Source organism: Sceloporus occidentalis, unplaced genomic scaffold, assembly GCF_023333645.1.
Source record: "Sceloporus occidentalis isolate IW3139 unplaced genomic scaffold, rSceOcc1.0.p SCAF_4, whole genome shotgun sequence".
In the NCBI taxonomy this organism is placed as follows: Eukaryota; Metazoa; Chordata; class Lepidosauria; order Squamata; family Phrynosomatidae; genus Sceloporus; species Sceloporus occidentalis.
In genome coordinates this window covers 101,278,172-101,303,457 of record NW_028316984.1, presented here as the reverse complement: position 1 = coordinate 101,303,457, position 25,286 = coordinate 101,278,172, and the positions used below count along the sequence as shown (strand labels likewise).

General features: G+C 38.0%; 1 protein-coding gene across 13 annotated transcripts in view; it reads right to left on the bottom strand.

The window, feature by feature from the left end:
• Nucleotides 1-25,286, bottom strand: part of SOX6 (SRY-box transcription factor 6) — a 582,676-nt gene that overhangs the window by 80,189 nt on the left and 477,201 nt on the right. For all 13 annotated transcript variants that reach the window (XM_089521088.1, XM_089521087.1, XM_089521089.1 and 10 more), the window contains 3 exons: nt 15,896-16,045; nt 9,454-9,634; nt 3,949-4,136 (listed from right to left, as the gene is read on the bottom strand). In XM_089521088.1, coding sequence (XP_089377214.1) covers nt 3,949-4,136; nt 9,454-9,634; nt 15,896-16,045 — 519 coding nt within the window. The remainder of the gene's footprint in view (nt 1-3,948; nt 4,137-9,453; nt 9,635-15,895; nt 16,046-25,286) is intronic.

Sequence of the window (25,286 nt, the reverse complement as noted above, 5' to 3'; positions counted from 1 at the left end):
ACAAACATTGTTTGCATTAGGAGAAAAAGGCAATACAAGCAAAATATAAAAATCTATATGCTTCTGTTGTGTTGAGGTTGGAACAGAGGTTCCCAGTTTGCTCTCCAAGCATGTTATAACTTGGTGCAACTTTCACGTAAGCTTGCTTTTATTCACTTGTCTTTTGCTTTCAAGACCAAAACATACTGACTACTTTCCAGTGAGCTGGATCACATGAGCATGAAAGAGACAGCATAGGTACATTTCTTTTTCAGCCACTTCCCAGCCTATCGATTGTCCTGTGACAGAGGCAAGGTAAAAATAAAGCTTTTATTTTATTATTTATTATTATCTTTTGCACTCTGTTACAGACTGAACATTTTCCAAGAAGAATTATCCTATGTAGATAGCCATGTGAAGATGGTAATATCAATCTGTCACATGCACAACTAGAGGAAGTAGTGATGTATATTAATGTGGGAGTTGGAAAAAAATGTGCTGTTCGGTTTTTGCAAATCACTTGTAGGACGCCATGGCTGTAAAGTTTGTGGATCTTGGATCTGAAGCTATTTCCTTCATATGGCTAGTGTGTTCTGCAGATGATTTCCTGGCACCTTTATTGCCCTGCAATATATCCACACACACACACACACACACACACACACACACACACACATATGAAAAGTGTGATGAGACAAGTAGAAAAACAGACAAACAGAAACTGTTGCTGATGAAGGTTTAGTCAAAGCACCTGTTCATAAAGCAGGCCTTTTACCCTCGAATCCTGGTTCTTCCAAACCTGAAGGGTGAAGGCCTTACAATGGGTGCAAGAATGAATGTTCTGCCTCTCCTTGAGGCACAACTGGCACTCAAAAGGGCCATCATGGACAGGGAGCTTTGCTCCACATTCCTCACATCATTTGAAGGGAGTCAAGGAAGACATTGTAAGGAGAAGATTGTTGACAGAGAAACGGTCAATGAGTAGACCACAATCAAAACTGAAGCTAGTGGAATTCCCAGATGCTATGCACGCATTGGACAAAAAGGAACTGAGTCTAATGGCTGGAGCTGGTGGATATATATAGGGTGGGCAAGGCTACTGCCAAAAATTCAGGCCTATCTATTTTAGTAGGTTCTGACTATGCTCTGCGCAGGTGCAATAAAGCCCATATGTGTGATTCATAAAGAATACAAAAAAGAAATTGCATTATCCACAATCACACAGTAACCTTCATGCTTTGACTAGGTTTTGGACCAAACACCACATCAATTTCACTATACTGGTTATTATTCTCAGATATCCTACTTAGAAAGCATTAATCTTATATAAAGCATTTACCTGTGGCTTAAAAAAACACCCTAAAACAGCAAGAATTTGTGATTTATAAACCCTAACAATTCTTAATTTGGACACAGTAGAAAACCCGAGCTCTAAATCTATTGTTCACCAAGTCTGCAAACTACAGTACTGTAACTTATGTGGGGTGTGGGGAGGCTGTAGTTTCAAATAAAACAGCCAAAGGGTTCTGGTAAAAACTAAAAAAGAATAACAGCACCCTGGAGCAAAAAAAATGTGTTATCTAAAAGGGTAAAATTACCCCACTGAAAGATCTAAAATACTATTTATAAAACAAAAGGCCAGACGCGTTTCGACCTACGTCTTCTTCAGTGGCCTGTCAATGTTTAAAATATAAAAAGTGTAATAACTCCTTAGCAAACAATGTAACTTTGCTGAATCCAAAAGCTGCAAACTTTTATAAATAGTATTGTTTATAACTGCCAAAAGAAAAATATAGAGGGGGCTTTTCTTCACCCTTTCTGTGGTTTTATTGGCTTTTTACCAGGATTTGGTTTCTCTGGATTTGTATTTTGGATATTTTATTCACCCTTAGCATTTTAGATCTTTCTGTGGGGTAATTTTACCCTTTTAGATAACACATTTTTGGGGGGTCCAGGGTGCTGTTATTCTTTTTTAGTTTTTACCAGAACCCTTTGGTTGTTTTGTTTGGTTATATCTTGGGGTTTTGGTTTTTTTGGTATAGGGACTTTGGTTGGTTTGAGGCTGTAGTTTCTTCAGTTCCACTTTTCCTTCTAGTAACCAGTTTAGATTAGCCAGTCACACATACAGCAGCAGCTGAAAAATTGAATTACTAAAACTATTTATGAATAAACAAAGAAATGCAAATGTAATCATACTGATTTGTCCATTAATCTCTCTCTGTAGTGAAAATAATACAAATGTTGCTGAAGGAAGAGCAGCCAGTTATAACATAATGATTTCAGCCAAAGTAGATGAAGCTTTGAATGAGCATCATGCCCATGAATCCTCTTTGGCCCTTTCTTTTCTTATACAATTATACAATTATACTTTATAGATTTGCACTATTAAGCCTGACTGACTGGGAACCAGAGCTCTGGACTGAAGATATTGTGTTGGTTATATTTTATGACATGTTTTAATGTTATTATTTTTGTTTTCTTAGATTGTATGCCTTAGACAGGTTTTTATTTTTTGTTTTAATTTTCTATACTTACTATGCACCTTGCTGTGCAAATTTACAATAAAGTTTAATAATAATAATAATAATGTCAGGGAGGAATGCAAAAATATGCTTATGGTGGCCAAAAAGAAAGAAAAGCCTCAATGGATGACAGATGAAACACTTCAAGCAGTTAAGAACAGATGAGAAGCAAAAGTAAAAGTTGACAGAAATAGAGTTAGAACTCTGAATGCAACTGTTTAACAACCTGTGCTCAGGGACAAGGAGAACTACTATAATCAATGAAGAGAAACAGATAATGACAAAAAAGAAAGAAAGAACAAGAGACCTCTTCTACAAGATCCAAGAAATTAAAGGGAAATTTAAACCAAGAGTGAAGAAATACTACAACCAGCAGGGAATCACATTAATGACCAAGTAGAAATAAAATGACAATGGAAACAATACACAGAAGAACTATATCATAGAGTTGAAAAGGTCACATGAAGGTCTCTCATTTATGAGATCATTATAAATTGAAGTTGACTTGACAGCAATTAACAACAACAGCAACAACAAAAATGAGAAACTTGAGTAAGATTTCAGATCTGGAAAAGGTATAGAAATTGATCAAAGTGCTGGAGAATTTTCCTTTTGATGAAAAGCAGATATGTTTGATGTTTTTAGTTTAGAAAAATGATGACTAATTTTGTTCCCCTCACCACTACCACCGCTTACATACTACTCTGGCAGCAGAATTAAGACAGACTAAATAATTTACTTCTTCATGAGATGCACAATTTATTAATGGAATCCACTCCTGTCACAAAATGTGATAATGGCAGCTTTGCTGTATGAAGAATTCTTCTAACAGCACCTACTCTTAATGACAACTAAATTGAATGCAACATGCAGCTACATGCCACTAAATGTCAATTTTGAGGAAGAGAGCCATAGTCTTGTTCTACATTATTGGGCTATCCAGAGTCATCATGCTGACCACTGTACGAAACAGGCATTTGGTCTGATTCAACATGTTTTTTCTTGTGTTTATTTGGCTCGCTAACACAATAGACATTATCGCACAGGAGCTACTTTCAGGATGGCAGAGCTATTGGCAGCTATTCATAGGATTTCCTCATGAATTATAAGGTTCCTCATAGTTACAGGTGGAGACAAATGAGTTCATGTGATAATTTCTGAGGCATGGTCCTATCTATACCAAAAGCACTGTACTATTGTTTATACCAGGATATTTTTTTAGTTCTGAGAGCCTAAATGTCATTTTTCCTGCGTGGATCTCATTCTGATTAATCCAATCTAAGTTCTCATTTTCTGAAAATATATGACACAGTGAAATGTTATTCTTGTCCACAATAAATATAGTTTTAAGAGAGTATGGTAGAAAAAACTACAAAGTTTAAATTAGCCAGTTACCATCCCTTCCACAAAAAGAAGCAGCAGAAATGGTAAGAGAGCAACACATTACCTTTTCAGTCCTACAGTTGTTTAGACCCATGTTGTTCATGGAGGGATGTTTTCCATCAATGCCATGTGGTTGTTGTTGCTGCTGCTCCCTTTGGATTTGTTCTCTCATCTTTCGAGCCTCTTGAATGGCTTTCATTACTGTGTCCTGGTCCCCAAACAGGGCAGGAGAGTTAAGACTAGAAAGGATGTCTAGAAACAGAAAATAAAATCTTTGTTAAAAGTTATTATTGAAATCATTTTTGTTTGTTTTTTAAAAACTTTCTTTTTCTTGCAAAATATGTTCTAAACATATACTTACAAACATTCCTCCAATACTTATTTCATATCCTGACAACTTAAAAAACAGCAACTTATAAGTCTTTCCTTGGGCTTGGTATCCATAATGGAGCATGGGCAGCAATTCAGATTTTGTTTTCTGTCCAGACCAATGTCTGCTTAGCTGGAAACTGTCTTCTTAGAGCTATAGACTGAGAATAGCTGAATATTATATGAATAGCTTATTCAAACTATTCCATGCTCTATCTGAAATCATTTTCTGTCCTATCCCAGTAATTCAGAATGGCTAGACGAAACTCTTTCAATTCATTAAACAAAGAAGCTTCATTTATATACCACTTCATACTGCCAAAGCAGTGTCTAAGTGGTTTACAACTGTAAGATAATTTGCCCCCAACAATCTGGGTACTCATTTTAGTGACCTCGGAAGGATGCAAGCCTGAGTCAAGCTAGAGCCCTTTTTCTGGTCTTGAACTCGCAACCTTATGGTTTTGAGTGAGTGGCTGCAGTACAGGCATTTAACCACTGCACCACCAGGACTCCTCTACTGTGCCACCATAAGAGAGAGAGAGAGAGAGGGAGAGGGAGAGTATTACAGGTTCTTATTTCCTTATTTTCTGTATTCAATAGCTTCCTTTCAAGACTCCCCATGCCAACTTAGCAATATGAAGGATACAATTCTGCATCAGTGAAAATTGTTCATAAAGTGTTAATTAGTTTTAAAACCAACTTTAAAGTTAAAAAGTAATAAAAGTAGTATATGTTATTTAAAAAACCTTTCAATTAAAGATTTGAGCATACATGGATGGGAAGCCCATGGGGCTTCCACAGGAGGAAGAGGAAGGCACAGCAGGGCAGCAGTGAGGAGGGGGTGTCAGACGAAAGCGGTGTCAAACCGGATTATTTCTGCAGCATGGATGCAGCCTTGTACTAAAAGACTTGAATATATCACTAACATCTCCTCCTTTCTCAAACAAGGCACCACCATTGCTGCCATTTTCCCACCACCCCTTCTCCATCCTCGTGGTTCATGTACCACCATTCATCCTTGTACCGTCACCACCAGAGCTGGATTCCACTCTTTCTTTGCTTCTCAAACCAACCCCTGTGCTCTCGATGCCTAAGGCGGGTGGCGGTGAACAAAGCGGTGAAGCCCTCAATGCATGGGCCTGCAACAAAGCTGAAGGGAAATTAAATCTTTCATCTTGGGACTCAACTGTGTTATCAGGGGAAAATGTATGCCTACTCGGTGTTGCCATTGGAGAGGAAGGAAAACAGGCCCTCAAGTGAGGGCCATGCAGGAGGGTTGCTATGGCGACATGGTAGTAGTTCATCGCCTCAAGTAGGCCTCTCTATGAAGAGAAGGCAGAGTGCGAATTCCCTCCCCACCCCCCATTTTAGTATGATATGTGTGTTTCACGTGTGCCTTCAAGTTGTTTCCGACTTATGGCAACCCTAAGGTGAAACTATCACAGGGTTTTCGTATCAAGATTTCTTCAGAGGAGGTTTGCCACACAGCCATCCTCTGAGGCTGTGGCCCAGCAGGGTTTCATGGCTGAGCTGGAAATCTAATCCTGGTTCTAGAGTCACAACTCAATATTCAAACCACTATGCAGAGGAGGAGGAGGAAGAAGGTGCGACATGGCAGCAGGGAAGAGGAGGAAGTGGTGGCGAGGAAGATGTGGAGGCAGAGCTGGCGGTGGAAAGAAGAGGGGGAGAAGGGAAGAGGAAGAGGCAGCCAGGGAAAGGAGGAGGAGGAGGAGGAGGAGGAGGAGGAGGAGGAGGAGGAGGAGGAGGAGGAGGAGGAGGCAGCTCCTCTAAAGTGCCATTGATTGTCCCCATGTGGCCGCACCACCATTGAAGTCAATGAGACTTGAACATTTGTGGATTTTGGTATCCACAGGGAATGGATCCCCTGCAGATACCAACGACCCAATGTATGTATGTATGTACACACACACACACACACACACAGAGAGAGAGAGAGAGAGAGAGAGAGAGAGAGAGCACTGTATATACTCATGTATAAGTCTAGACATTTAGGTTAAAAATTGACTCAAAAAACCTGAGTCGACTTATCGATGGATCAATGTAAGTACCGTACTTTAACTCATATATACACACATCTATCCTCTGGTGAAAGGCAAGAGTTTAATCTGCTCTGGAAGCACTGACACCCTTTTACTCTCTCATCCATCCAGCCTTTAGTATGAGTACATATAGTTATGTCTGCTATAATTTTGTAAGTTCATTGTTTACCCTTGCTTTGTCCTTTACATCTTTCATGGCATGCCCTTAAATTTTACCCTTGGCTCATCCAGGAGTCATATCAAAATCCATAATTTTGGCTCCAAAACCTGCCCTTGACTTATATGTGAGGTTGACTTATAGTCCAGTATATACGTTATATCAGATTTATATCTCATCCTTTTTCCATGACAGAGATTCAAGGCAGCTTCCAATATAATAAAATACCAGTAAAAATTACAATGAAATTTGCAACTCAACTTTGAAGGCAAATGTGTGTGTGTTTGTGTGTGTGTGTGTGTTCATATCTGTTTTACAAATATTACTCATGTACTTACTATTGTGTTTATATTTCAATAGGCTTTTTTTTTGTCATCCATCCAGAAATGATGTGGATAGCAAAGATATTTAACTGATCCCTGATTTACCTTGTTTTCAATCCTATCAGTTTGGTTTGGTTATAGCCATTCCATGAATGTGATATTCACAGGGCATGTAGGGTGATAAGATGTATGATTGCTGGTGGGACACAGATATCTGTTCTTGCCCCCCCCCTCCCATTTTCAACCCCACATGATGGTCCACAGTATATTCTCATGGTCATTCAGCAATTGGTGAGGGCAGGAGAATTCCACTGGATTTCAAGCAAACTCACTGGAGATCCAGCAATCTCCAGTGCAATCAGATCATCCCCTGCCCCCACAGGCCCTTACTGGCTTCAGTGATGTAACCTGGGATTCTCAACTGGGATTGCACAGGACAGCCATTGAAGAATGAGGTATTGAATGCTGCCTTCTGCATCAACCTTAGAAGTACATGTGCAGGCACCAGAGAATTTTACACTAGCACATTTCACCAAAAGGATAGCAGGCACACAGTCTTAATTCACTTTAGATTTTACAAAATTACCCAAGAATTTAAGATTTACTAAATAAGCAAAAAGAAGGAAATCTCACTCTACAGGAAACTACTCCCACCCCAACACATAAGGCATTTAATGTCAGATGTAGTGTTAAAGACTGGCCAAAGAGGCAGGCCTTGGAAAGAAATATGGGATAAACAGGTGACAGTCAGATTTTCAGAGACATCTCTGTACATTTTAATTAGCCTTTCATTGTGACTATAAAATACTGGATTCAAGGTACTCCAGTCATGCAAATGGCAAGTTGGAGCATGTGTATGAGAGTATGGGAGTTAGCAATTTAATATAAATCCAAAGCTGTAAATAAACAGAGACAATATATTTTGATTCCATCAACTGATCAGATTTTAAAACAACAGGCAGCTACAGATGTGAAATAATAATTGTTTTGGAAAGGATAAAATTTTAAGAAAAATAAAATACAGTTACTTTAAAATTGTAAATATATTAACTAACTACTTGGGAGCATTAAAAAACTAATATTTTCCAAATTAACATTCCAAACTCTGCTCCACTAACTTCTTCTAGTTTCCATTGGCTTCTCTCACTTTCTAGGGAAAATAACTAGTGAACAACCGGTGCCAGAGTGGGGAGAAGCAACACATATTTTCAGAGGAATCTCTTCCTATTATGTCTATTTATTTGCCCCCAACCTCTATGCTCACTCCATACCACTGTCCAGCAATAGAGGAAAAGGTGACTGGAGGTTGCTGCTGCTCCTCCTTCCTGTTTCCCTTGCTCCTGCTCTGGTACATGAACAGTCAGCAACAGCAAGGAGGAAGAGGAAGAACTGGCTCCAGAAATCAACAGTGGCTCTTTGCTTCAGTGACAACAAGAATTTGTGGAAGGGAGTGTGTGGGGGGGATGAATGTGGCAGCACCATTAATACTAACTGGGTTTTATATTAGCATGAGTTTTTCTACACCTAAACCCACTACTTCAGATTCAGTGCAGAATGATATTAAGGACTCAAGATATGAAGTGTTTGGGTGTTGCCATTTCTAACGTCTGATTTGTGCCCATTTATCCTCTTGCTTAGAAATGGTCCTGTCCGTCAAATGTATAGAGTGTAGAGGGACGTTGCTGGCACAAGATGACATCTCATGTTGGAGGAAGCACAAATTAATGTACATGTGATGCCGGGGATGACATTATTGGCCCCTGTAATACTGCTCCCAGAGTAGATGTGGGAACAGGGTTTACATCTGAGTTAATGGCAAAAACCAGTTGCAGAATATTTGAACCTACAATTTAGAATTTAAAGGTCACAGTTCTTGAACAAGAAATTATAGATAGAAAAGCAGCTGAAATGAATTATATTTACAAATTCCAACCTATTAGCAGAGGCATGAACAAAGGCAATGGCTTCATGGTACACTACATATATTAATACAATAGTCCTTCCAATTGCACATGCAGCAAACGGATACATTTTAGAAAGAGTTTTCAACCCAAGGAAATTGAATTTTGGTAAACAGATTTATTGCTTTTACAATATCATCACTAAATAAAGACTGTAGAGATCTGAAAAACCTGTATCACCTTTGTTGTTGCAAAGGAATCTTGCAGCACTTTTGAGACTGCTGGCATGAGTTTTCATAGACTTGAGCCTACTTCCTCAGATACATTTGGACTGAATGCATCTGAGGAAGTAAGCTCAGGTCTACGAAGGCTCATGCTGCCAAACTCTATCTTTCAGTTATTCTCAAAGGTGCTGTAAGATTAATTTGCTTAATGATTTTCGAGGCTAACAGTTATGTCTTTGAATTCTACCACTGCCTTCAAGTTGACTTTGATTTATGGTGATCCTATGAATGAGAGACCTATCATCAACAAACCTACTCAAGTCTTGCAGACTCAGATCCTTGGCTTTCTTGCTTGAATCTGTCCATCTGAATGCGATCTACTGACCTAGCAGAACTGCTGAACTAATATCTGACAATTTCAAAAATTCTTGCAAAGGTATGGAACTCTTTTTGTGGGAGGAGGAAAAAGCAGACCACACGTTAGACTCAGCCCCTCTGTATTCTAACTCAACCACATTTCTCCCCTTCTGAGTACCTAGTGAAGATCCTCTTCCTAGACTTCCACCAATAGGGCTGGGGATTCCACTTTTATTTGCGACATTCATGGGGCTGGTTTTACTAGTTGGGAAGAGGCTCTGGGTTGGTGATGTCGGGGACTTGACGGGTTCCGCTGTCTTGGGTCTGGCTGAGAGATTCAGTGGCTGTGCGGCATCATCCTGGAAGAGTTTAATGTAAATAATTATTAGAAGAAGACAAATGAAACACATTATCACTTAGGAGGCCACAGCTATTTTATACCTCTCAGACAATACTGCACTTTCCTGCAATAATAACAAAAGGAGCTAATTATTTATACTCCTTGAAGATTCAATTAAAGGAAAATCTCATTAATTTCTCTGCACTATGCCTCTATTTACATTAACTATGCAGTTGGATCATTCTTTTTGACAAAGTAAAATCTGAATTAGCTCACATTACTGCTTAATTTCCTAATGTGTTTTCTGAGATCTAAATTAACCCAGGGCGTATGCAAAGAAATGTTTTTTACAGTTCCAAACAGCTCTGTGGTATTGCTTTTCTGGGATTCCTAGAAAAGTTCTTGGATGTTGTGGCCTTTTTTTCTTCCCAAAAGTACATGCAATATGTGTATCTATCTATTCAAGTAAGCAGTTGTATGTGTGGTGGTCCTAATTGTGGAATTAAGCAAGGAGTGGGGATGCAATTCTTCACTAATTTCATTCTCAGAGGTAGCACTGAGCTATTTTAGCAATTTTTTCTCCACTGTGAGAAAGTCTCCAAAAACTATGCCACTTTCAAAGATGGTGCTTAAGTTCAGATGTGTGTTGTTTTTCAAAGAAAACAGCATGTTTTGTACAAGAAACAGATTTCATTTGCATACAATAATATTTTTGTGGAGAAACATCATTTTCTGTGCAGCAAATGCTGTAAGTGGGGACTTATTCTGCACAAAATTTCTGAGCTTTTTGCAGAGAACAGCATTTTCATCTGTACAAAAAATGTTTTCTGCAAAGAAAACCTTGTTTTCTGCTTTAAAAAACATGCTAATTTTGTACAGGGTAAGTTCTGAACTGTTAAAATTTTCATCAGTCCAGGATTCTTCTCATCATGCACTCTGAACCCTTGAAAAGGATGTTTTTCAATAATTTTTGGAAGATGTTTGAATATTCTTTCCATCATTTGCTAGGATAAACAGTAAATCAAATGTTTATTGGTATTTCTCCCTGTTGAAGTCATATGTTTTGTGCAGGAGTGTCTGGCTGCTAATTACTCTTTTACTTTATTTCTGCATTTTCTTCCAAAGGATTGGCTGGAGAGGAAGGCACACTCAACCTAAATTAATTATGCAGCTTTTGTACTGTGTACACTGCCTAGAATGAAAGCCGGGCTATAAATCCAGTAAATAAATAAATAAATAACATGAGCAATCAGTGCCTAGTGCTTGTGAGGGTAAACCACTATCCTAGTGTTACTGTTGCATTCAGCTAGGACTCCTATTGAGGTCAAAATAGCATAAGAGGATCTGAGCAATGCAGATATGTTTACTCCACCTCTCTTGTGTGAATGATATGGGACAGCAAACTGGGTCTCAAGAACTCAGGACATGGCTTTTTTACTGTAATAACCAGAAGACATCAGAGAACTAACTTGTAAAAATTCTGCAGAGCATTGCTGTACTATCTTTGGTAATAGTCACCACTTGTGATGACTTTTGCTGTATCAGTGCCAGCAACATGTGTCCCTGCATGGCACAGGAGCTGCAATGCAAGAATTCATGTGCTATTTATTGTTGTGCCCAACAGCCATCAAGTCAACTTTGACTTATGACAACCCTATGAATGAGAGACCTCCAAGTCACCCTAACATCAACAGCCCTGCTCAGGTCTTGCATACTCAGGGCTGTGACTTCCTTGAATGCTGTCTTCCTCTTTTCCTACTTCTTTCTACCTTAACAAGCATTATTGTATTTTCTAGTGAGTCATGCCTTCTCATGATGTGGCTGAAATACAACAGTCTCAGTTTTTTCATCTTGGCTTCTAGGGAGAGTTCAAGCTTGACTTGTTGTAGGACCCCTTTTTAACAGTCCATTATATCCGTAGAACTCTTCTCCAGTACCACAATAAGTTTATTTTCTTCCTATCAGCATTTTTCACTTTATGTGCTATGGCTACACTTTACTGAATCAAGATCTATTTATTAGTTATGAAAATCATCTTGAATAATCCTAAGAATCTCTATTGTATCAGTGACCAAACAAACAGTAAGAGAAAGTAGTAATTCATTAAACATTCTAGCTATTCCACACAATATCACATGAAGAAAAAAATAGGCTGCATTCTAGTATTAAAATTCAGCTCCCTGAATAGAGTATAGACACATGTGGAATTAGATATATGATTTCTGTGAAATATTATGAAGGGGAGGCTACACTTTTGGAATAGACTTTATGACATTTAAAAAATGTGTTAATCTCTAAGTTATAGTATTGCATGTACATTTTGACAAAGTAAAGCGTGAATTTGCAGGCAGAAAATTTGAGAGTATGAATCTGGTACCGATTTAAGCAGATGCATAGCCATATAATTAAGAGAGATAGTGATTCACTTTGTGATATGTTATGTGTCAGTGAAATGAGAAAAATGGGGCTAGAGAATTCACATAGGGAAAACCTGTATGCATCTAATCTTAAGAAACATCTAACTTCTGGGAAATGAAGGATCTCAGAAACTTGCTCTTTTGATCTAGTGTTCCCCTTTACAGCATAACCTCACCCTCTTCATTGCAGAGATTGTACCCTGTGCTGAACTTGTTAGCAATCAGCCAGGCACAGCATTTTTGTAATAGCAGAATACAGATTTTCTGTAATTAAAATGAAAAGAGCCTGGTAACATGGCTCCCTCATTTAAAATATGCCCAAAGCTGAGACATGCTGGATAGAAGGGTGCATCATCCATATTTTAGCAGACAGCACTGAACACTTCAAAGCTTAGAAATATATGAAAGAATACAATAATGCAATCCATTATCTTTCCCCTGCTATTCCCCTTACTATCAAGTCGAGATTCCACATGGTGCATCTTGTCATATATAATGTATTATTAGGTTCATGCAACAAATATCTAACTATTTATAATACTACATACTCTCTACAGTTTATGTTATTTCTAGGAATTGCCCCCTCCAGTGCTTATAAATCACAGACAATAGGGTGATTTAATCCAGACTCGAGAGAAGTGTGTAATCAGAAGGTCTCATGAACTTTGTGGACATATCCTTGTCTCAGATGTTTGAGAAGAGGAAATTGACTAGATGGTTGAACAGACTGTGGGTTCTGTATTGTTTTAGAGTGGACTGTTTTAACAGGTTATCCCCTCTTTTAATGTTACTGTATCTTTTAAAGTGTAATTTTAAATCATTTTAATACTGTCAAAAGCTTAATCCTATTTTAATGTTCACTTTTTTATGGTTTTAGCTGTATTATATTTTTAATTTGTAAGCAGCCCTGAGTCTAAATTTTGAGAGAAAGTATGGATAATAGTAATTGTGGTGGCGGTGATGATGATGATGATGATGATGATGATGATGATCAATCCCTTGTGTTCAGAGCGTACATCTTCAATCATTCTTGGTCTTCTTGATTATGTATACTATCCAAAAGGAATGTGGCTTCCCTAGAAATCTATGCAAATAGTTTAATCATCATTTTAAGCACTATCTTATTTTAAGCCTTACTGTTGCCCTGGCCTCAGGGGGAGAGAAAGGGCAGGTGTGGCTCCACCGTGTCTGGCCCAGAGGGGGCCCTCCCTTCATTCCAACTGCCATTGCCCTGGTCTCAGAAGGTAAGAATGAGAGCCAGGCACCGCTCCACCATGCCTAGCCCTGAGGCAACTGCCATTATCATGACCTCAGAGGGAGACAATAAGAGGCAGTTTTTGCTGGACTTACCCCCCCCCCCTCCACAGCCATCCCATTTCCTTATGTGTTGTTTCTGTAGACTGTACGTCTGAGGGCTTGGAACCAATTTGTAAGCCACTCTGAAAGCATTTCTGAAGAGCGGGGTATAAATACAATAAATAAATAAATAAATAAATAAATAAATAAATATTTTGGAAAATAGATGTTTCCTTGCCCTTTGCCTATATTTTCACACTTTTCTTTTACAAAATAAGAACACTTAAACATATGCACAATGTACAGTGTTGTCCAGGGTGAAAAGCATAAGATAGCATCACACACACAATAAAAGCAAAAAGTCAGTTTTGCAAAGAAAGCCTATTATTTTTTTTTGTACAAAATATACTGGAGTTTGCCTGCAAACATTTTAATGCAAGAAAGAAAGAAAGAAAGAAAGAAAGAAAGAAAGAAAGAAAAATCTACAAGGTTTTTAACCCAGCAGACTTTTAGCACAGAAATTCCTGAAATGTAAAAATTGAAAAATTCATATGTTTTTGATATTGTTTGTTCTTGCATGAGAGAACCAAAGGAGCAAATATTTAAATTCCCAGAAGCAAGCCCTGTTATCAGAGGAGCAGAAGTTCAGGAAAATGAGAATGGCAGGGTTTAGCACATAAGGTATGAAACATTGCCCAGAAGTAGTGATTTTGTGATCATAAAGCCACAGAAATGAAGGACTTAAAGAAGCTAGAGTGTCACTCAGACAAGCCATCTGCTCTAGGGCAGCATCCTACTAGTCAGCATCATACACGCAGGATCATACCCTATGGAAGACCTGGCTTGTTCTCTTCTGTGCCTAGTGATAATTCAACACAAATAATAGGGAAATACGCTGAATTAAAGCTGATAGTTAGTGTTTAGGATGAAAGGGAGATGGTATTTTTTGAGCCTATTGCATTCTATAAATTAATTGTGAACATGTATCAATACATACATATTGATATCTTCCACTAAAGAAGGAAAAACTACATAGGATATAAATTCCAGATGCTCACAAAAGGCTCGAAAAAAGAGCTTGGTTGCTCCATGCTGCTGCCAAGTACCATGCTGTAGCATCCTAGTTCTAAGAAAGTGAAAATTAAGCATGCATGAGCTTTTGACAATACATCAAAACCAAATAGAAGCAAGCCAAATATCAGCAACAGTACGCTATCAACAAGGGTCCAATCAATCTGCAGTCATGGCATTTTCTTTCTTCCCAATCAATTGCCAGTGATCATCTTATTTCCCCCTCCCCAGCCATGCTCCTTTAATTTTTATTTTTATCTGAGACTTCTTTCAATACAATGATTGATTTGTAAAATAACAAAGGGGTGTGGTTTTCTGGCCATCTCACACACTAAAGGCCAATTTGTGGAGGGGGGGGGGGACTCTTTGAAGTGACTACTGTAATATTAGTAGGATTTATGCAGTCACTATCATGTTACACATCACATGTCCTAAATGCTCTACCCAGATTATGCTAAACATAGGGCTTAGCAGAGCAGCTGCAATTCTTGATCATACAACTCCATAGCCATAGGAGTTTAAAAAAAAGATGTTGACTATGCATGAGAATTAACTTGATCAATTCATATTAACTCTTCACCTTTTCATACATCCTCAAGAATTTTCACCTGTTTATATACTTCAGACATTTTATACAACCATATAAAGTTCCCAAAGGTAAAATAATGGATGAGTTGAACTGGCAGAAGGAGGAAAATAATAGAAATAAGTAGAAAATAAAAAGCTAGACCTGTATTATCACTTATAATAGAATAAATATCACTCTAATTTCATCAGCTTCTGATATATTTAGATCTTTGAGCACTAAATTGGGGGTTAAAGTGAATCAGGTAAAAGCAAAAGTCAAGACTCATTGGCAAGACTAAGTGTTCTTGAATCTTGATCACATAAACAGTATCATGATTGCTATGTCTAGTGAGTATAGCCCACAAAGCCACCAATAAATGTAGTGACCTGTAAAAGCCCCAACAGAGCTAAAACATCACTGAAGGTATTCCTCTGTGTAGAGAGAGACTGTTATCTCTAAGTTGTTATATTAAGAATGTCTCCTACTCATACCTAAAAAAGCAAGTGCCTCAATATAGCTTAGCAAGCATAATTTGGCTGCAGCCAAGGTGGCAGATCTTTCTTCCCCTGACCTGAAATATGTCAAAAATATTAGGATTACAGTAAATTAAGTTCGCTTTGGGGTCAAGCAGATGGGCTCCAGCCATGAGCAAGTCCCAATAGGCACATGGCCACAGTGATCGGACATCATGGTCCCAAAGCTGGCTGCTGCCATGGTCCTGAATGGATCATGGCAAGGAGTGGCTTTGTGCCACTCCTTTTCTTGCTGGCTTTAAGCAGCCTTGGGTGGCATTGGTGCAACTTCGATGTGGGAGCATGTGTCATATGTACACCATACTACCAAAACATCTAGAAGCCAGCACTTTTTTGCCCTCTGTTTTGGGCCTTTATCAGAAAGAAAGTTCATGAATGTAAAAAGAAATACATACCTTAACTTGAGTTATAGGGCTGGTCCCTCTCTTTTCATTTTTCATCCCAGTAGGTGAGAGTGTCCCTGTCGTGCTTGGCGGCTGAGGGGTGGAGGGCATCTTGGCTCCAGGTGAAACCTGCATGCTGGCCAACTGAGCAGCATAGAGTTGCTGCAAAACAAGAGGAATGTGTACCTTTAGGAATTCTTGAAGCAGATACTCTTAAATAGCAGGTCTGGGACATGGGGCTGTGGCAGGCACTTAGGCCAATGTTATTGAGGATTAAAGCTGAATTGTACCTGATTAAGAAAAGTGATGCATTGTCTACATATTTTATCACACCTAATACAGGATCAAAACAAGTATGTCAGACTTAATTGTTAAAGAGATCTTGCAGAACTTTTGAAACTCACCAAAAGAGAAAAGATGGTAGCATGAGCTTTCATAGACCTACATCTACTTCCTCAAATTTATGAAAACTCATATTACTAGCTTCTTTCTTTCAGTTAGTCTCAAAAGATGCTGCAAGATCTCTTTGCACACTGATTTTCCATATTGCTTTATCTTTGAATTCCAATTGTTAAAGAGCACATATGATTTGCCATTAAATATCTTATTATTAGCTTGCAAGTACCTGTCACATGTCAGAGAATATTATAGTAAATTGCTTTGGCTTGTTTTGTTTAATGCCACTGAGATGAAGCAGTTAAGCAATTTTATTTCTACCTGTTAAGTACAGTGAACCCTTGGTATCCACATGGTTTTGATTCCAGGACCCCCATGGATACCAAAATCCGTGGATGCTCAAGTCCCATTATATACAATGGAGTAGTAAATTGTTGTCTCTTATATAAAATAGCAAAAACAGAGGTTTGCTTTTTGGAAATTGTTTTATTTTTGGAATATTTTCAAGCCAGGGATGGTTGAATCCATGGATGCAGAATCTGTGCATATGGAGGACCAAGTATACTAACAATTTAAATACTTATTATATTTTAGTGCCAACATGAAATGAAGTCAAATTTTCTTGTTGTTTTCCAACTTATGGCAATCCAAAGGTGAATCTATCACAAGGTTTCCTTGGCAAAATTTGTTTAGAGGGGGTTTGTCTTTGCCGTTCTCTGAAACAGAGAGAGTGTGACTTGCCCAAGGTCCCCCAGTGGGTTTCCATGGCCCAAGAAGGATTTGAGCCCTGTTCTCCAGAGTCATGGGGCCAAAACACACTGCAGAAATAATCCAGTTTGACACTGCTTTAACTGCTCTGGCTCAGCGCTAGGGAATTCTAAGAACTGTAGTTTCTTGTGCTACCAGAGCTCTCTGATAGAGAAGGCTAAACGTCTCACAAAACTACAGTTCCCAGAATTCACTAGTTTTGAGCCAGGACAGTTAAAGTGGTGTCAAACTGAATTATTTCTACAGTGTGTTTTTGCCAATAGTCCAACACTGAAACCAATATATCTCTGTTCAAAAACAGAAATATAAGTACAACTTTAAACATGATTATGGAGTTTGCATGAAACTTCCTGAACTTTTCAGAAGTTGAACAGAACCTGTCAGAAGATGTGCAATTAAGTCATATATTTATAAAGCATTATCAAGTATTTCCTGAATAAAGTAAATATGTTTAATTTGGTCTAGCAGCCAGCCTTAAAACCTCACCTTGAATTAGCAGAAGCAATAATTCTGCCATTATAAATAGGGAAGATCCCATTCCCCGCTCTCACAAAGAAGCCTGTATAAATTTGACTTATTAGGGTTTGAGTTATTTATTTATTTATTTTAAAAGGGGGGTTGTATATAATTTCCAACATTACTATCATTCAGATGGACAAATAAAAAAATTACAGTAATCAAAAGCAGACCTTTCAGCACATGTAATTAAATGAAAGCTTAATAAAGAAAAATTTGCAAGAGCCAGATGTGCTTATGTCATAATTGTTGCTTTCTTTGGAACAATTTTTCTAATATAACAAGCCTCCAAAGAAATGAAACTTACACAATACTGTATATGCTCAATGACTCAGTGGCTAGACAAATGTATGCATATGAGGTCAAAGTCAGTATTCTGGGTGCTGGCTAGTCTTTCCAGTGAGTCTATATAGCTCCAACCTCTGCAGTAGGAAATGCACCATTCAGTTAACTTTGGTATTAAGGCTTGTCCCGTACAACACTTTAGGAACCTGACTGACCATTCTCTTCACTGTCCACTTGACTGAAGTGTCATCAATTCTCTATAGAGGCAGGACACAAGCTCTACAAACTGCAGCAATTAAAGGTCGAGAGTGAAAACTCTGGCTTTACTCCTCTCCTTAAATGCTAGTTTTCCGGCTCTCCTTTTCCACCGAGTAATTACTACTGGAATTTAGGGACTTTTTAACACCCTTGGGCTGTAGCAGTAACATAAACTAACATGATATTCTTATAATCATTTTTGGTTAGGTCCATAAGTGATATCACTATGCAACTTTGAAACAAAAAGTGTTGCAAAAGTCCTGGGATATATACATCTCCCATGCAAGTTAAATTTGACCGTCACTACAGAGTGAAGGAACATAATTGTACAAAGAGAAAATAGATATTTGAGGTTTTGTTAGGCAGCATATATTCACCAATTTTTCCTGCTGCCTTTCTTAAGGCGAGTTGCAAGAAAGGTCCAACATTATAAGCCCTGAATCTTTTATTATCAAAATGACATCTGTTAAGCTAATAACTGGGAATTTGGCATCCCTAATCTACTTGATAAGGTTCACATGTTAGTGAAAACTTCTGATGTACAATATTCGGGCATTTAAAGAAAGGCAATCCTTAACTGATCTCCATTGTTTTGATAGTTAGATCCAGTATTATTAAGGTTTTTCTGACCCATTAAAACATGTTTCAGAAACTCGCAGCAAAATTATCTCATTCACCTATAGCTCATTCTGAAGGTAGACAGATGCTAATATTCCAGTATTTTCAGTGGGATTTTACTATGCCGCAGAAATCTAGTGGATTCTGTATCCAATGCCTATTCTTTAGTTGTGGAATATAACTTTACTGTCTCAAACTAGGGGTGCAACTCTTCATTTATTATGTTCCTACATGCAAGAACGAATAATTGTAGATAGATATTTTTTTTTTTGCAAAATTTTCAAGTACTGTTTTTACTTCAGGAGTTCATATGGGAAAAATATTTGCTTAGAAAAAAAGTGATTTTTCTACACTGAAAGTATATTTTGTGGGTTGAAAAACGTGTTTCTACATTATCTCCCACAGCAGTATTTTTGCATAGGAGACAGAGTATTTTGCACAAAACACAGAGATTCTTGCACAAGATATTGCTTTTTTGTAATGTTAACACTTGTGTAAAAATAGCACTTACGTGTAGAAAACACTCTCCCCCCCCCAAAAAAAAAATATGTTTTCTTTGGGGGAAAATATGTGGTTCTTTTGTGTACAGTACATAAAACATAGTTTGTGGAGATAGAAAATGTGCTTTGTGATCAAACATTTGTTGCTTGTTTGTCTCGCACATTGTATTTTGCTCAAACTGCACTAATTCCTGATTAATAAAATTCCTATTTGTGTAGAAAACAAGTTGACTGCCCACAAATTCATTTTTGATCCACAACAAATTTTCCAGAATTAAGTCCAAAAGTAATGCAGCTGTTTTCCTTTCCTTGGCAAGATGGCTCAAGTGTCAAGAATGCACATATTAGTCAGTAATGTTAGAGTAATAACAATCAATTGAAATCAGAAATCACAAATTCTCATGAGCATTTTTTAATACTTTTGTTAATTTTTATGTTCCATTTTGAAAGTGAGGTCTGTTTTTGATAAGTAGATAAAATGTTTTAGAAATTATATATAACAAGATTGCACATGTTATCTAAAAGTTCAGTCACAATTAGTAACTTTTCTAGAGAACATTTGTTGCTGTTAAGTGCCCTTGAGTCAACCAAAATGGTGAAGGGTCTGGAAACTATGCCCTCTGAGGAGAGACTTAGGGAGCTGGGTATGTTTAGCCTGGAGAAGAGACAGTTAATAGGTGATATGATAGCCCTGTTTCTCTGAAGGTGTGTCATATTGAGGATGGAGCATGCAATAGATTCAAACTGCAGAAAAAGAGATTCCAGCTCAACATTAGGAAGAACTTCCTGATAGTAAGAGCTACTGAGTCCAGCCATCTGCAGTCTTCCTATCTTTCTACTTACCCTCTACCTTTCCTAGTATTATTGTATATTCCAATGAGTCACGATTTCTCATGATGTGTCTACAGTATGACAGCCTCAATTTGATCATCTTGGCTTTTAGGGGTATTTTAGGCTTTATATGTTTAAGCATCTATTTGTTGTCTTTTTGCTTGTTCATGGTATTCTCAATATGCTTCTCTATGCACCACATCTCAAAATTAGGTGATTTTCTTTTAATCTGCCTTTTCCACTGTTCAGCTCTCACCTCCATACATAGTGATGGGGAATACCATGGCTTAGATTATTCTAACTTGAGTGCTCAATTGTCTATGTTTGCTCTTTATGATCTTGTCAAGTTCTTTCACTGCAGTTCTGATCAATGTTTGATCCAAGGTATGAGAATTCTTCAACTATTTTGGTTTCTTTATTGTCTAGGTTAAATTTATGCAGGTTTTCCATGGACATTATACTCCTACCCAAATATACTCCTTTCCAAACATACTTCTATCCAAATCCCATTAAATATATGAAGAATTATTTCTGAGCACATTAAGAGTCACTCCATGAGTGATTATTTGATTTTTTAAAAGAAATGTAACAGAATTTATTATAAGGCCAAACATTTCTCAGGAGACATTTCAATTTAAGCATAGTTTAGTTTCAAACCTCCTGGCTTTATAGAGCCAACATGAGATAATCTTCACTTTAGACTAATGCCAAAAAGAATTTTAAATAAATAAATAAAGTTTATATTACTATTTTGAATGACATCTACAGACACTGTTTGCAAAAGGATTATATACCTGTCTCAGTTTGAGTGGTGTTGGATCCAAATGCACCTGCATTAAAGGCCAATTTTGGGATTTGTGTGAGTGGTGGTGTTCTTCTAGCTGAATGCTTAGACATACAAACCACTCATCTTCAGGGTATTTCCTCAATAATTTCCTAGTATTTTAAGATGTCCTTATGGTGGTTAGGTCTGATGGTTGGTAGATTTCCATCATTTAACTTTGAATGAGGTTGTTTAAATTAGGCTAGCTCTGGGGAACAACCTCAAGTAATCTTACTCAAAATCCATGCTATTTTCAATTCATAGAAGAAATTAGGCAAAACAGGAAAAGTAATACACATTTGACTGAACTAACTAACTGCATACAAGTCACAAAATTCAGTTTTGTACAATAATTAAATAATATGAAATAATTATATAATGTGCAAATATGTAATAAATGAAGTAAAAAATGTACTCGTGCCCATTCTCTAGTTTATACAATACTTTCATTTAATCTACTTGTTTAAGCTGTTATAGTGTCTGAACTGATATACCCGAGGCAGTTTTTCTAACTCCCCCTTTCTGTCCAGTCATGAATAAGAGTGCCTGCTGTTAAATCTAAACAGCAAAGGGGACATAAAAGTGGTCTTTTCATAGCTTAAACATATTTCAGAAGTGTTTTTCTCCTTTCCTTTGTAATGTCTTGCATTTTCCAGGGTTAAGTCACTATTTGGGCAGGGTCATGGAACTGACTCCAAGTCCTTATGCTTCATCTGTCTTCACCAGATTTTAACTGGACATTTATTAATAAACATGGTAAATGACAAGTATGAATAAAGAAAAAGTATATATTTTTGCAGTGTGCAGTCACCTGAGGTGGGAGTGAAATTTTTGGCACAGAAAACAATATAAAGCAAATCTAATTTTCAAAGGCTCAGACAAACAACAGTATAAATCCTTCAATGCATACACTTGATGTACTGGCCCTGACCAAGTTCACACTGTGGATAAAAGAGATGTTAACACACAACTAGTCATGTACACATATCACTCAAGGCATGTATTCAGATGCTGAAATGAATGTGCATCCCATTCTAAACAACACATTATGTATGAAGATTTACAGTTTGGATAAATGTTCACTGGTTTCATTCTCTTCCTGGCTCTTAAAAAAGGCTACTGAATGCCACACATGTGCCTAAGTTGTTCCATGTAGCATATGGAGGCACTTAAGTGAATGATGGAGACAGATTGAGTTATGAAGACACTCTTTAGTGGCTACAGACTGGAAAGAAGCTGGCCTTTTTTCATAACTCTTTTTTCCCTCACTCAAAGCATCTTAGAGCCTAAAAGCACAGTCTACCACCAGTTATGTGCCATTCATTTCTACTGACTGCCAGAGGGGAGTTGAGAAGATATTGGCAGGATATTAACAGTGTTTAACTTTGCTTGGTTCAGACCTGGGAGGGAAGGTGGCAATTTTCACCCTAATCTCCCTCAGGGCCAGCATTGCTACATTGTTTTCTGTAGGTTTTTTGGGCTATGTGGCCATGTTCTAGCAGAGTTTCTTTCTGATGTTTCGCCAGCATCTGTGGCTGGCTGGCGAAACGTCAGAAAGAAACTCTGCTAGAACATGGCCACATAGCCCGAAAAACCCACAAAAAAGTATGGATGCCAGCCATAAAAGCCTTCGACTTTACATTGCTACATTTTTAGTAAAAAATCACCCCAAAATATTATCACTTTCATTTTCATATTCTTGAATTTCCTAATTTCTGCTGCCTTTTTTAAAAAAAAAGTGGTGTGGATTGTCATGCATGTGGGAGATTTCTGACAGCAACCTTCTAAGTTCACTAAAATGGATTTGTTGATGCAGCTTGCAAAGTCTCTCCAGAGGATCTATGTATTTACTTAGGCTTGATACAGACTGGCGCAAAGCACCGTGCTGGACCAATTTTAGGGCTCGCTAGGACTGGGCGTCCATATGCGCCCAGCCCTACTAGCAGCGCCCATGCGCCATCTTGCCATGGCCACACTCACACAGGGCACACAATGATGATGTGCGGGCATCTGCGCACCCAAACAGCACTTGTCAGAAGCGGCAGCATCAACACACACAAGCACCATTATGTCATTCCTAAAAAGAAGCATCAGTGCCATGCAATGCAGTTGGCGCAGCACCAACGAGGGGCAAAAACATGCGCCATGAAGCCACCCATTTCCTCCTTGCCTCATAATTGTGGTGTCAGGGCTCATGGTCTGCTCTGCTGTTCATCCACCTTCTAGCTAGAACAAACAGACTAGATTAAATGTTCCTTATCCTGTGTCCCTAAGTAGGTGAGAAGGAATAATCCTTTCATTTCACTTGAACTAGGGGGGCGCCCTCTAAACTAAGATTTCTGTCTTTAATTCCAAACATGAAAATATGTTGTATTTTTGTGCCTTGATGACAAACTGTGAGCAACTGTGGTTGCTACATAATGCATAATGCTCAATTACATCACCTGGAACCATCCCCAAGTCTCAGTTTCGGCCTAGAAGCCTCAGATCTGAATGATCCTGAACTGGGAAACATCAGGTGGGAATAAGACATCATCCCCCCTCTCATCTTTCTCCCCACACTGGGAGATAGTTGGAGGCATGAAACACAATCAGCTGTTGCTGTCAAGGAGTCCCTGTAAGCATTGGATGAAACTGTTTCCTGCCTCCCCCTGCTCCCTCCCTCATTGAGAGAAGAACCTGAACAAGTGAAATAATATTCAGAATACCTATATTCCTTATATACTAAAGAGCATTGTGGCTCCTTAAAAGTCTAAGGCCAGAATTCAAATGGGCCAAAGGATTTTATAGACTAGCTTTTATTAAATAAAAATATCAAGTGTTGCATGGCAAATGTCTTTTCAAATCAAAGAGAATTTCAAAAACAGTATCTGATACATCAAATATTCCTTGTCTCTTGAGATGGGCCCATTTATCATATCCATAAGAGTGCCCATAACATCTCAAGGGGAAAAAAATGTAGATGCTATGACCACCTTCCTCTTCATGCCATTTTACCATTTAATCTGATTGAGAAGCCCGTGAACCTTGAAAGTCAATGTGATGTATTTTGGTTGGTCCATAAAGGAATCACTACAAGATGGATCCAGTACTTTTGAGGTCCTAAGGATTTCAAGTAGAAGGAGAAGGCCAGAACTCACAGGAACCTTACAGGAAATGTAAGGAAGCCAGGCAACTCATCAACAACCTAATCATGTGATAAACCCAGAGGCAACTCCAAAACTACTATGTTCCAGATTTTGGAGTCTGCCAAGTAACCAGATGCTCTTGCTGGAAAAATATCTTTCACTGCTCAGCATCTGGGTCCCTTCAAGAAGGAACAGTGTAAATTGCATTCACAATTATGTATATGTATTAAAGCATGGCATACTTTTGAAAGTTCATAACTGAATCAAATTATAGTGTTTCAAAATGAATTTGATATTAGAAAAAATTGAAGTAACAGGTTTTAGACTGAATATTTAAGTGCACATTTTCTTCATTTAACAAGTCATTTGCACAGATGTTACCTGTTACAAATGTGTATAAGTGCCAGTGTTTCTATGTTTAAAATCATATTGCAACAAAACCGCAACCAAAATTTTATGTCGCAGTGGGAATTTCTTGGTTAAATATAAATATTATGTTAATAAATTGAAAAGTTAATATAGCTTTTAAAGAATACTAATGTTATGGGCCAAACCCCCATCCTCATTAACACTCGCCCTACTCAATTAATCTCAGAAATGTAATATGCAGGTCATTTACACATACTGAACTTTAACGTGGCCCCAACATTAATGAGTGCCATGTTAAAAATGGAATTTGAACACTGAAGCCTATGAACTGTAAGAATAAGAGGCAATTTGTTAAAATGTCTTAAAACTATAGTAATTAGCACTTACTAATTACTAAACATTTCAATATTTTCATGGGTTGGTTTACACAATTAGTTCTCTCTTCTTCTGTCTTTTAACATGTGCGTGTACATACACATATGCACACAGAGCCATTTAGATCAGTAGGAAACATCCTATCACTGCCAAAAGGTGTTTTTCTTCAATGCAGTTGTGTGTGTATGTGATTTTGTTGCAATATGTACCTTCAAGCTGCCTTTCAATTTAGGGTGATCACATGCATTTTACAGGATTTGGGGGCGGGTTTTGGGCTATGTGGCCATGTTCTAGAAGAGTTTATTAATGATGTTTCACCAGCATCTTTGGCTGGCATCTTCATAGAATACTTGCCTGGAAAGGAGTTGGGTATATTAATACTGTGTGACCTGGGAAGGCAGGAGTGATTTGCATGTGGATTGTTCTGTTGCTAATGTCAGGCCTCAGGATGGGAGGGTATGCAAAAGAGGACTAGTGTCTGCTTGATTAGTGCTCATTGTCTACTGGGAAGCCCCTGACCCTGGGAGATTTCTCAT